General features: G+C 50.7%; 3 protein-coding genes across 3 annotated transcripts, besides 2 other annotated features; all 3 read left to right on the top strand.

Moving 5' to 3' along the window:
- Positions 1-1,354: 1,354 nt before the first annotated feature.
- Positions 1,355-2,488, top strand: EKO05_0005655 (uncharacterized protein; the record flags this gene model as incomplete). The annotated part of the gene is made up of 1 exon (XM_038945786.2): positions 1,355-2,488. The coding sequence occupies one exon, from the start codon at positions 1,355-1,357 to the stop codon at positions 2,486-2,488; it is 1,134 nt and encodes a 377-aa protein (XP_038798672.2).
- Positions 2,489-2,522: 34 nt separating this feature from the next.
- Positions 2,523-2,962: a mobile genetic element.
- A 408-nt stretch (positions 2,963-3,370) lies between these two features.
- EKO05_0005654 (uncharacterized protein) lies at positions 3,371-5,523 on the top strand (the record flags this gene model as incomplete). The annotated part of the gene is made up of 2 exons (XM_059636647.1): positions 3,371-3,764; positions 3,815-5,523. 2 exons carry the CDS (start codon positions 3,371-3,373, stop codon positions 5,521-5,523), a joined length of 2,103 nt encoding a protein of 700 aa, XP_059492630.1.
- Positions 5,524-6,254: 731 nt separating this feature from the next.
- On the top strand, positions 6,255-11,546 carry EKO05_0005653 (DNA topoisomerase (ATP-hydrolyzing); the record flags this gene model as incomplete). The annotated part of the gene is made up of 4 exons (XM_038939819.2): positions 6,255-6,692; positions 6,743-7,030; positions 7,078-10,047; positions 10,098-11,546. The coding sequence occupies 4 exons, from the start codon at positions 6,255-6,257 to the stop codon at positions 11,544-11,546; spliced, it is 5,145 nt and encodes a 1,714-aa protein (XP_038798671.2).
- Positions 6,498-6,514: a tandem repeat.
- Positions 11,547-12,947: the final 1,401 nt, after the last annotated feature.

Here is a 12,947-nt window from a genome sequence, read left to right as displayed (position 1 = left end):
ACTCGTGCTAAACCCGGCTTCTTTCACAATTTTCTTCTCCTGTCTTCCATTCCTGGTCATTTCCTAACTGTTCTACCCATATATGCAAGATTGCTCTCTGCTGCGCTTTACGTCCTTCCTTCTACTCTTTGCAGATCTTCCTAGCGTCTTGCTGGATCTCCTCTCTCTTTTCTGCTAAAATCGCCTCGCGCTCCTCAAACTCACCCCTTATGGCTTGCGGCAACATCTGAATTTGGCTGCTGTCTACCTGATCTTAACTGTGCAACTCTGCTGCGTGGATTTCCTACTGTCCTGATTTTTGGAAGTACACGTCGCACCCAGCTAACAGACACCAGAAGGGCCTGTTCCTTCCACTGTTAAAGTGATAGCGATTTAAGGCCTCTATAATGATTGACCACAACCCATCTTCTTCCAACATAAGAAGCGAGTCTCTACACTGGATTTTTTCTAGTCTCGGCCTAACTTGATCCTTCCCTACAAGGTATCTGCACACAGTCGGTGTACTCCCCGTTGCCACTTCTTAGCAGACAAAGCCCATGCACTTAGATCTGCAGGAACATCTGCACCTTCGACAATAAAGATAGACGCTGCAATCTCTAGGGGAGAAAATTGAACCAGGAGCTGCAGCGCTTTTGGTACAAACTTAATCTCCTTTCTTATTGGTGCATACATCCAAGACCGGTTTACAATTGCTTCCTTTGCCCTTGGACATCTCTTTGTAAAGAACTTCCAGAGGTTTACAATTCGATCTTGTCAAACCTGTACTGTTTCGTCGTGTAGTGGGTAAATGGCGTTCTGTGATCTAACTCTATAGTCTACCTGTAAGTTCTGCACATTGGCTAGGAACGCTAGATCGCTGTAGGTGTAGCCGGGGTAGCCACCGTTAGGGAGCCATTGTGCCTTAACAAGGCAGTGCGCGTTTGGATAAGCCTAAAAGAGTTCACTGGCTCCTGTACGGAGTCTAGACGACACTCTCAAAAGCCGAAAGAAAGTAGGATCAGAGCAAAACGTAGGAATGTGAAGCTAAATCTCGTCTGGTAGTGCGTTTAAATACAGGGACAAGGTGATTTAGCACAGGGTACCTAATACAGCAGAGCTAGGATGAACGTAAAGAGAGAATGGCGTCTGCTCTTCTCGCTCTAGTGTCATGTGAAGATTGCGCCTAATACTAATGTCTAAGGTGGGTGCGCAAGTGTGGCGAGGAAATTGCAGGTAAACTCTGGCAGCATGTCTGCGTGGTGGCGCTGAGAGCGTGGATAGAAGCTGCCTAGCAGTGCGCCTAACTACAGTCTTCTTCTTCGCTCACTGCCCTGCACTTCGGGGTTGGCTAAATGGGCTATGTTGGTTGTCAGACATGGGAGTTGCGGCGTTGTCGTTGGATTTCTGTTTGCCTTGCCTTGGCAAGACGCTAGGTAGGTATCTAGGTACCAGTAGTTACTCAAGAATCGCCCATCAGATTTGTGTTACGATTAGCAGCCACACTATGAACACTGAATCGCTTTTTCCCATGTACACTTTCACAGCTATGTTTCACAAAGTGTTGCAACCAGGTAGGAAACACGTGAGCATGATGATGACTCAGTTGCACTATACCTACAGGCGTCAATCCTTAAAAACAACCACACCCCCCTCCTCAAAACGATTACAGTGCGGTATGCATTCACCAAAAATGGAAGAACAGACGCTACAGCCAGCTGGCAAAGCTCAGCCTCTGGCTACTCGCATGAAGCAATACGAGACAATTTCCGATTTCACCCTACCTTCCGGATCCCCAGCAATTCTACGTCTCGACGGCCATGCCTTCTCGAAGTTTACGAGCCACTTCTGCCGCCCCTTCGATCAGCGTATACACGATGCGATGATAGCAACTTGTACAGATCTGCTTGCGTACTTTCCAACGGCGACAGTCGCATACACACAGTCTGATGAGATAACGCTGGTCTTCCCAGCTGGCGTTCAAGCATTCAACGAACGCATTCAGAAGCTGTCGAGTTTGGCGGCGAGCTACTGTTCGGTTCGCTTCAATGCACATCTTGCCGCATTTTTGACAGCAAGCCCAGAACCAAAAGTCAAAGACTCAGCTTTTGGGCGCTTAGGTACTGCACATTTCGATGCCAGGTTCTTCGCTGTACCGTCTGTGGAAGAATCGCTTAATTGCATAATGTGGAGATGTCGCAACGATGCCGTGCGTAATTCGGTTGGAGCATTTGCGCGCACGGTGTACTCGACCAGAGAGATGCACGGGAAGAAGACTCAAGAATTGGTGGAGGCGATGCGAAACGAGAAAGGCATTGTTTTTGAAGAAGCAGTACCACGATGGGCGATTGAGGGGTGCTTGCTGAAGCGAGAGCAGGTGGAACATGAGGGTGTGAATCTGAAGACAGGCGAGACAGAAAAGACGTTGAGGACGAGGACGAGAGTTGAAGAGAGAGGCGTTAGGGTCTATTCGGCGGAGAACTTGAGATTGGTGACGGAAAAATATTGGTAAGAGATTCATTCGGTGGCGAGAAAACGCGAACGCAAATAACGTACTCCACGGGCGAGTCGGACACACAGGCGAGTCGGACACTCAAATTCACACCAAAAATCACAATTCTTACACCTTAATATCTCTACAACCACACAATAAAATTGTCTAGAAATTTAAAATCTATGCTGCATCTATATAAAAATAAAGAGTCTAGAAGCACTAAGCTCTATTATAGATACACATAGAGGTATTTAAAAGTACGCTAAAATAATCCCTGTATTTTATATCTTACTTACTAACTTCTACATTAATAGGAGGAAAGCTAAGCGCTTCTATAGTCTTTATCTTTATATACATGCAGCGTAGTATATTAATTTTTAAATAATTTTATTGTGTAGTTGTGGAGATATTAAGGTTTAAGAATTGTGATTTTTGGTGTGAATTTGAGTGTCCGACTCGCCTGTGTGTCCGACTCGCCCGTGGAGTACGTTAGAAGTTTGGAGAAGAATCAAAAGATCAAGGCTCTATTGTTGACCTGTGCTGCGGAGGGTAGAACGACGTCTAATTTCGGACTGTCGCTGCCCAATGGTCTGTCCAGAGCGCTGTACGCTCAAAGACAGCAGCCCCAAAGCGACAATTGTCAGCCTTCCACCTACGTCCTGTTATTCCCGCACGCAACGCGACCAAACGCTATGCTGGACTCGATTGGAGTCTAGGAACTGCTGCACTTTTTAGAATTTCGTCGCCTTTTCTCTTCGCCGCTTCCGCTATCTAAGTGAGCATTTCTTGCAGGCTGCTTGCTACCAGTGAAGCCCTGCGGTCTCGCGTTCTCGCGTCCGCTGCAATACGCTACCAGCGTAAGCAGGTGGGCCAATCGTTCTGGGCCGTTTCAAGCTAGCAATGTGGCGGGCCAGAGCTGTAAGCACTCCACTTATACCAGAGCCCCATTCCTCGTATTTCCTAGACCGACATCAGCCCTCATTACCATCGCTCGGGTTCCTCTTCGTCATGTCGTACGTACCACTTGGTGATGGGACATCAACTCCATATGCGGAAAACATCGAGTTGACCACGAAACACGATGGAGAGCCAACACACAGCTATGCACCGCCACCCAGAGCGCTGGACGAAAGAAGCAACCACCTCAACGACTTTAAGACTTATTCCTCTCCTGGCAAGCCAAATATTGATAATTGGCCTGTCGAGTCCCAGCAAGTCGCAGCATTGACGCCATTGCGGGGTTCAATCCTGGCATTTGACATGTTGCTTGCATCGTCACCACTTTTATTCATAAGTGTGTAGTCTTTTAATAATAGATCCTGGTCATTGCACTGATTTACACAGTTCTCGCTATCGTGGTCGCCAGATTGGATGGCAAAACACCTATGATAGGCAGCAGCAAGCTCGAGGAGATGCTACTTTATACACCTACTGTTTTCCCACTTCTCTTTGCAGCATTGATGGGCCGATTTTTTCGTCATCTCGGAATTTGGCTTGCCGAACGCGGGACCACCCTTGGACGACTTGAGCAACTGATAGGCTGCCAATCAGTCTTCCTGGCTATTGAACGCCAGATCTGCCTACGCAACTTCAGTATTGTGGGCGTATGCTCGATACTCATATGGCTCCTATCTCCCTTTGGTGGCCAATCTGCGCTACGTGTGCTTCGACAAGAGGCACGCTTTCTCAATACGACTCAAACGCTGCACTACCTCAATCCACTGAATACCGACAATAGCAGTATGATGGGTGCTAGTGGTATTAATAGTGGACGTAGTACTTTCACATCGTTGTTTCTTGCTGCACTGTTGAGCAGCGCCGACTACCAGATCAGACCCGCGGACTTATGGGGCAACGTCAGGCTCCCGTCGTATCGAGCTCTCCAAAACAGCACTTCCAGTGACTGGAAACCCGTACCAGACTACAACGAGACGACCATCAGGTGGAGTTCCTTGATTGGCATCCCTGTGTCGGCGTTCGACGGCGAAGACTTTACCGCTGGCTCCATGAACCACTTCAACATCAAGGCACGGCAATTCGACGTCAGCTGTGCGAGTAATGAAGAGAAGTCCAGGGACCAGGTCGCAAACGAGACCTGGCCTATCAAGAGCACTTGGAATATGCGATCAGCCATTCAGCAACCTAACTGCACGGATGACAGCTTATGCAAGCTAAAAGGATGTGACGATTACCCCTGCCCAATCGTTAGCACATCCCTTACCGACTCGAGGGACGAGTCCGCATCGGTTGCCGAGTGCGAGTACTACTACGACCACGTTGAGGCCAGCATAGAGTGTAATAAATCTCTATGTACGGCGACTTCCATGCGCAAACTCGACATGTTCACCGACGGATATACGAAAGACCAAGATAGCTTCATGCGGGGGGTTGTTATGTGGAACCTCATGAGCACCCTACCGAACGTAGACACCATCAGCGTGGCCGATGCCAGCGCACGAGGAGCGACTAACATGGAAAGATGGCTCATAGATCCCACGAGTTTCATCGGTGGTGGTGGAAACCGAGTCAACTTATATGAACTCCCACCAGACGTCTTTGCAGAGCGGTTGACGATTCTTTGGAACTCGTTCTTTCAATCTACATATGCTGCGCGTGCGCTCGCGGGGAACCTCGACAGGGCAAAGTCTACCAACTTATCTGGGACATCGATCAGTGAAACAATCTCTTTCAATGCCACGCAGAACCTTGCCAGTCAGCGGGTGGATGTTTATCGTGTCAATTGGAAGTGGTTCGCTGTACTCCTGATTTGTTCGTTGGTGCTCCTCTCTGCCGCATACGCTGGGCTGGTCCTGAAGTACCTGTCCGTTGCCCCGGATATCATTGGCTATGCGAGCAGCTTGACGATGCTGAACCCTTATGTACCAACGCCGACGGGTGGAACGACGTTGCATGGTCTTGAGAGAACAGCTTTGTTGCACAATCTGCCAGTAAGAATTGGAGACGTGTGTCCGAGCGAGCCGGTGGGAGCTATTGCGTTGGCCGCAAACGATGGGAGGGTCGTAGGCTTAGATAGGAGGAGATGGTATATATAGGCTCACAGAGTTGCATGCGCGATTTAACTAGGCGGCAACACGAGTGCTTGGCCCAACAGTCAATCAGCCGCTCTATTATTGAGTAGTCAGAGAATCTTACAAGTCACGTCCAGCTGAGTAGTCATGCAAACAGTGTAAAAGTGGGGCTCTGCAAGTTTGATTGGTGAGAGATGCGAACGCGAGATCCTCGCGACGCGTCAAGGAGTTACAATCTTTCCTCTCATGATATCGTCCTGTGCGAAGCAGCTGGGATTTGTTTTCTGTTAGCCCTTTCCTGACTAACAGAACCTTGAGCACGTGCATCCCGCTTTCATCCCCTCGCAGGAGCGTTCTCAACGGGAGACTGGCATGCTCGCCAACTCATGCCTAGCCTCTGCCGTGTTGTAACCTTCCGGCGAGCTTCTTGCAGCCAACAGCAGACAATCTCCGTCTTCACACTGCTCTTTGATGTTCTTCTTTACCCTTCACTCGCTGCTTTGACGATCACCGTTCGCTCGCGCTGCGCTAGTGCCTAATTAGGTGGACCCCCAAACAGAAAACAGTAGGCGCCCCCGAGTAAACACAACATCATCAACGCCTCCACGCCGTGCTCACCACCTCGCGACACTCTTTACGTGTGTGTTTGCACTTACTAACTTTACAGTTTATTACAGCCACCGCTCTACTGTGTCTCCGCTTCTTTCCTTCTCTTCCACTGTCCTGCGGGACTTCATCGACAACGCTTTGCCGCCATGTCCGACTCCGAATCCGACTTCGACGATGGCGCAAGCACTGACTTTGCGCCACCTGTCAAGGCTGCAAAGGCAGCACCAAAGGCCAAGGTAGCGCCAAAGAAGGCAGCAGCCGCACCCAAACCGCGAGGGAAACCGGCAGGCACAACAGCGGCGAAGCCTAGGGCAAAGGCCGCGCCCAAGAAGAAGGCAAAGGACTTTTCGGACGACGAGAACTCGGATGTTGATATGGAGGACCCAATTGACGACGACGACGACGAGTCGCTACTCAAAGACACACCGCCCAAGGCAAAAAAGGCGCCCGCAGCCAAGAAGAGCAGCGGCAAGGTGCTTGCAGACATTGCAAATGAAAGCTTCGGCATGGACGGCGTCGAGGAGGCGCCACCATCTGCCAAAGGCAAGAAGGCCGCTGGCGGCGCGAGTAGCAAATACCAGATGGTAGGGTTTCAATCTTGGGTGCAGTCGAGCAGGAGGCTAACAACGCACAGCTTTCGCATCTGGAGCACATTATGAAGCGCCCGGACACATATATCGGCTCTGTAGAGCGGACGACGGATAAAATGTGGGTGTACAACTCAGCAAACGAGAGCATGGAGTTTCGCGACGTCACCTACGTACCGGGCCTCTACAAAATCTTCGATGAGATCCTGGTCAACGCCGCAGACAATAAGCAAAATGACAAGAATATGAGCGAGATTCGTGTCACAGTGGACCGAGAGACGGGCGAAGTCTCGATCAAGAACGACGGCAAGGGTATTCCTGTCGAGATTCACCATGTATGAGTTCTCCCTCAACTTCTAAAGGTCTGCGCTAATTCTGCCAGCAACACGGCATTTACGTGCCAGAAATGATTTTCGGTCACCTCCTCACATCTTCGAACTACGATGACGACCAACAAAAGGTCACCGGTGGTCGCAACGGGTACGGAGCGAAGCTTTGCAACGTCTTCAGTCGCGAGTTCACAGTTGAGACGGTCGATTCAAAGCAGAAGAAGAAGTACAAGCAGACATGGACGGACAACATGAGCAAGATGGGCAAGGCCAAGATCACCGACATCAAGGGCGACGACTACACCAAGATCACCTGGCGAGCCGATTACAACAAATTCGGTATGGACGGCATCGACGACGACTTCGAGGCGCTCATCAAGAGGAGAACTCACGATATGGCTGGTACACTTCGTGGAATAAAGGTCTACCTCAACGGCGACCGCGTCAAGGTTACTAGCTTCGCTAAGTACATGGAGATGTACACTAAGGCTATCTCGAGGGAGCAGGGCAATACAGAGGACGGTGAAGAACGCAAGGACGTTATTATCACAGACAAGCACGACCGCTGGGACATCGGTTTTGCCGTGTCAGATGGAGCTTTTAACCAGGTATCCTTTGTCAACTCGATTGCCACGACCTCGGGTGGTACGCACGTCAACTTCATTGCCGATCAGATTATCGACAAGCTCATGGCGATTGTCAACAAGAAAAACAAAGCGGCTGTCAAGCTCAAGCCTGCGCAGATCAAGAACCACCTGTTTCTGTTCGTCAACTGTTCCATTGTCAACCCTGCTTTCACATCCCAGACCAAGGAGCAATTGACAACCAAGGCAAGCCAATTTGGTAGCAAGCCTGTGCTCAGCGACAAATTCCTAAAGGCCATCGAAAAGACTGAGGTCATCCAGAACATTATGCACTTCGCTCAGCAGAAGGCGGACCAGTTGATGAAGAAGACCGACGGCAACAAGCGCAATCGCATCAACAACGCTAAGCTCACAGATGCCAACAAGGCTGGAACCAAAGACGGTCACCTCTGCACACTCATCCTCACTGAAGGTGAGTCGGCCAGTGTGTTGGCTTTGGCTGGTCGTGCGGTGGTCAATCAGGATCTGTTTGGTGTCTTCCCGCTCCGCGGTAAGCTCTTGAACGTTCGAGATGCGTCCATGGACCAGATCATGAAGAACGCTGAGATTCAGAACATCAAGAAATTTCTCGGTCTCCAGCACAAGAAAGAGTACACAATGGCTGACATGAAGAGCTTGCGGTACGGCCATCTTATGATCATGACTGATCAAGATCATGACGGTAGTCATATTAAGGGTTTACTCATTAACTTTCTCCAATGCCAGTTCCCGAGCCTTCTCAAGCTCCCAGGCTTCCTTCTCGAGTTCATCACTCCCATCGTCAAAGTCTGGAAGGGAGACACAAAGAACCCCAAAGGCTTGAAGAGCTTTTTCTCCATGCCTGAATACGAGGAGTGGAAAGAACAGCACAAGAACCAGAAGGGATGGGACCACAAGTACTACAAGGGATTGGGTACCAGCGACATCAAGGATGCCCAAGTGTACTTCAAGGATCTTGACACACATATGAAGCGCTTCCACACTATGCGAGCTGAAGAGGAGAAGCTCATCGAGTTGGCATTCTCCAAGAAAAAGGCTGATGCACGTAAAGAGTGGCTGCGCGACTTTGTTCCTGGCAATCATTTGGACCTCACCACCAATGAGATAACCTACGATGATTTTGTCAACAAGGAACTCATCCTTTTCTCCATGGCCGATAACTTGCGATCCATTCCATCAGTCATCGATGGTTTCAAGCCTGGTCAGCGAAAGGTCCTCTACACCTGCTTCAGGCGAAACATTCGCAAAGATGTCAAGGTCGTCGAGCTGGCTGGTTCCGTCTCTGGATCTACCGACTACGCTCACGGTGAAGCATCCATGCAAGGCACTATCGTGGGTCTGGCGCAAAACTTTGTTGGTTCAAACAACATCAACTGCTTGGAGCCGAGTGGTAACTTCGGTTCCCGTCTGCAGGGTGGCGGTGATGCTGCCAGCGCCCGTTACATCTACACTCGTCTGTCACCTTTCGCACGTAGAATCTTCCACCCTCAGGATGATGCTCTACTGAGTTACGGAGAATCTGACGGTAACAAAATTGAGCCCGAGATGTATGTTCCGATTCTTCCGATGATCCTTGTCAACGGTTCAAGCGGTATTGGTACTGGCTGGAGTTCCGAAATCCCCAACTTCAACCCTCTGGACATCGTCGAGAACATCAGACTGCGCATGGCCGATGGCGGTTCGAAGGAGGACATGAAGCCAATGATTCCTTGGTACAAAGGCTTTACTGGTACAACTGAAGAGCTCGGAGGCGACAAGTTCCGCTTCACCGGTACCATTCGTCAGACTAGTGACACTGAAATCGAGATCACCGAACTGCCCGTCCGCTACTGGACACAAGATTTCAAAGAGAAGCTCGAGGACATCATCAAGGCCGAGAAGACCCCATCGTTCATCAAGGATTACATTGACTACAACACTCCTGATAAGGTCCATTTCATCATAAAGATGGAAGACAAGCACATGACCGCTGCCCTTGCGAAGGGTCTTGAGGAGACCTTCAAGCTTTACAAGCCCCAATCATGCTCCAACGTTGTCGCCTTTGACGCTCATGGCCGCATTCACAAGTATGCCACAGTCCTCGATATCATCGAAGAGTTCTACCATGTTCGTCTACGATTCTACGAGAAGCGAAAGTCCCACCAGCTAGATGTTATGCAAAAGGAGCTCACCAAGCTAAGCAACCAGGCGAAGTTTATCAAAATGATCATCGACGGCAAGCTTATTGTATCGAAAAAGAAGAAAGCTGTCCTCGTCCAGGAGTTGAAGAAGCTTGGTTTTACTCCTATCCCCAAGGTTGACGATGCTAAGAAGAACGGAGAGGCTGAGGACGTTCAGGAAGATGAGGAGTCTGAAACAGAGGTTGAGGTCAGCGCCCATGACTACGACTACCTCCTCGGCGTAAGTTTCTCCTCAACACGATCTCAGAACTATGTACTGACAACTACTAGATGGCCATCTGGTCTTTGACACAGGAGCGTGTCGAAAAGCTAATGAAGCAGATTGGCGACAGAGAAGAGGAGGTTGATGCACTGATCAAACTCTCGCCGAAGGACCTTTGGAACATCGATCTCGAAGCTTTCGTCGAGGAGTGGAACCTTCAGCTCACCGAAGAGGCAGATCGCGCAAAGAAGATTCAGCGCATGGGCCGCCGTGCCTCTTATAAGCTCGGCATCAGTGCATCAAAGGGAGGCAAGGCCAAGAAGAAGAGAAAGATGGGCGACAGCGAGTCAGACGACGACTCAGACGACGACTTTGGTCCAGTTAAGAAGAAGGCCAAACCGAGGAAGGAAGGCTTGCTCAGCTATCTCCGCGAAGCCGATTCACCAGCCAGGAAGGCATCGTCGGTGGAGCCCACAAAGTCCGCATCCGGATCCTCAGCTCCTCAGAAGCAAGGCAGTCTTCTCTCACACCTCGTCAGTGATGTCAAGAAAGAAAGTCCAACCCAGATTGACGGACCCTCAAGTCCAGCTGAGCCAGAGCTAGCTCCTGCTCCAAAGCCTGCGCCTGTCGCTAAAGGTCGAGGTCGACCTGCCGCCGCTAAGAAGGCAACTACCGTCATTTCTGACGATGAGGAAGAATCTGATGTGTTTGCTGTAGTCGCCAAAGAGGAGGCGAAGAAGCCTGCGACTAAGACCAACGGAAGAGCCCCTCGTGCTGCAGCCAAACCAGTTTCTAAGTACACCATGGATAGTGACTCTGACGACGATGACGACCTAGGCGACGTTAGCACCATGGTCAAAACCATCGGCGGCAGCACCAATGGGGTTCCTATGTTCAAGAGCTCCACCATAGCCCGGCCAAGTAGCTCTTCCAGCGTACCCAAGGTCGCAAAGAAAGCAAGTCCCTCAGTCATCGATATCGATGAAGATGAGACGAACTACGAGGCGCTGATGCCCCGGCCTTCATCTAAGACAGTCGCTCCTCGCAACATCGAGGATACGATGCTCACATCCAACTCAGAAGACGACTTCAACCTTGTCAAGCCTAAAACGGCGGCCAGCAAACCGATCAAGGTCGCTCCCAAAGCCAAGCCTGTGCCGAAAGCGAAAGCCCCCCCAGCTCCTGTTGCAAGGAAGTCTGCAGTGTTGAGCCCAGCAGCCAAGGCCTACGCCGCGCGCCTCGAAAAGGCCAGTAGTACATCAAAGATAACGGCTGCGCCTGCAAAAAAGCCTACGGTGATCGACTCACACAAGGCAATGGATGACGCAGATGCACTCGCTAACGACATCCTCTCTGATGAAAGTGACGAGCCAACGCCAAAGCCCAAGGCCACAGGACGTGCTCCTGCTGCTAGACCAGGACGTAGGGCGGCGGCCAAGCCGGCCAAGTATGTGGTCAGTGATGATGAAGAGGAGGAGGAGGCCAGCGAGGCGAGCTTCGATGATGATAGCGAGTAGGCTCTGAATCTCGGTGATTGAGTGTGGGGCAGGAGGCGATGCATGGCATGGCGGGATCAGATAAGGGGCGCTCTATACCCACCTGTGGCGCCCGAGGCGTTTCTGAATAACGATGGCTCTCTGTCAGATTTCCTTACTCTCAGTCACAGATCTGCTGGACGTTCCCACGGAATAAGCGGCGTTGGGCGGTTTCTTTACGTAGTGTATTCGAGTTCATATCACGTGTCGATATATACAGTCAACTTCAACCCTCTTCCCAGTCAAGGCTTACTTTTGTCTCTATGAAAGATCATCTGAGGTCCTGCGGCGGAGGCGACTATGCGAGCATGTTTCATGTCATAATTTTGAGCGATTCAATCCGAGCACACTGTCAGCGCGGAGAGCAGACTGCTCAAGCGAGTAACATCACGTTAGCTTGGCCTGTGCAATACTTCCAGAACGCAAATCAAGCAGTAGGGCTCATCACCGATGTACGCCTCGGGATGAGGCGATCGTAACCGCATACCTGGTGGCATTCATTGCTACAATACCCGTCCTCCAAGGAGACAATCAGCAAGTACCCACCCAGACTCGCCACGGTACGTACGTTGGTACATGAGAGCTGGTTACTGGTATAGTTTCACGAACAGGGCGAAGCACCTAGAAGTCCTATCGTCTACTTCCTAGAGTAGATGGGAGTGGATCAGCTTGCTACCATGACGTTCGTACGACCATGTGTGCTAACTGCTACATAGTAGTGAGAGCGCGAGGTAGACAGCAAGCAGCCTGAGGCAGGTCGGCGAAGCCATCGGTTCAGGAAAGCAGTGCAGGCAGTCGACGGCGCAGCGTCGTATATATAGGAGGTGCAGGCGTCCTGAAGAGGCCAAAAGTGAGGCGTGCGCTCGGCTCCTCCACTCCAATCTGTCTGGTTTTGCCCTGTTGGGTCTTATCGTCGTGCCTATAGGCGTCCTCGCACAACAGGACCTGTCAAGCTGTCAGATTCACGCCCGCGTTACACGCCGCGCTCACCTTTTCCGTCTTCAGCGCATCTGACCCAATATGCGGTGTTGGGGTGACGATGCCAAGGTTGGATCTATGATAGTGACGTGTTGAGCGAATGGTCGATCAGAGTGCTTGAGGCCGAAGGGAAAGGCAATTTTGCAATCTGGACTTTTGTCAAGGCTGCTGAAGTGGGCACTATGTCAGCGCTGATCGTAGAGATAGATTTCATCTATTGATGATCCTTATGGTAGATCGGGTAGACCACGCTAACATCTAGTCTGTTATTGAACTGATACTGCATTGAGGTCGTACACCCCTTGGAGAGGCGGGGTGGGGTGACTCTGTGTAGCACCTGCACCTACATGCCGAGCACGACCGATCAGTACACAGATGCGAGTAAACCACTTGTAGGAGCATGGC

This window comes from Ascochyta rabiei, chromosome 9 (genome assembly GCF_004011695.2).
Source record: "Ascochyta rabiei chromosome 9, complete sequence".
NCBI lineage: Eukaryota > Fungi > Ascomycota > Dothideomycetes > Pleosporales > Didymellaceae > Ascochyta > Ascochyta rabiei.
Note: the sequence above shows the minus strand (reverse complement) of the source record. Positions and strands in the feature narration are given on the sequence as shown.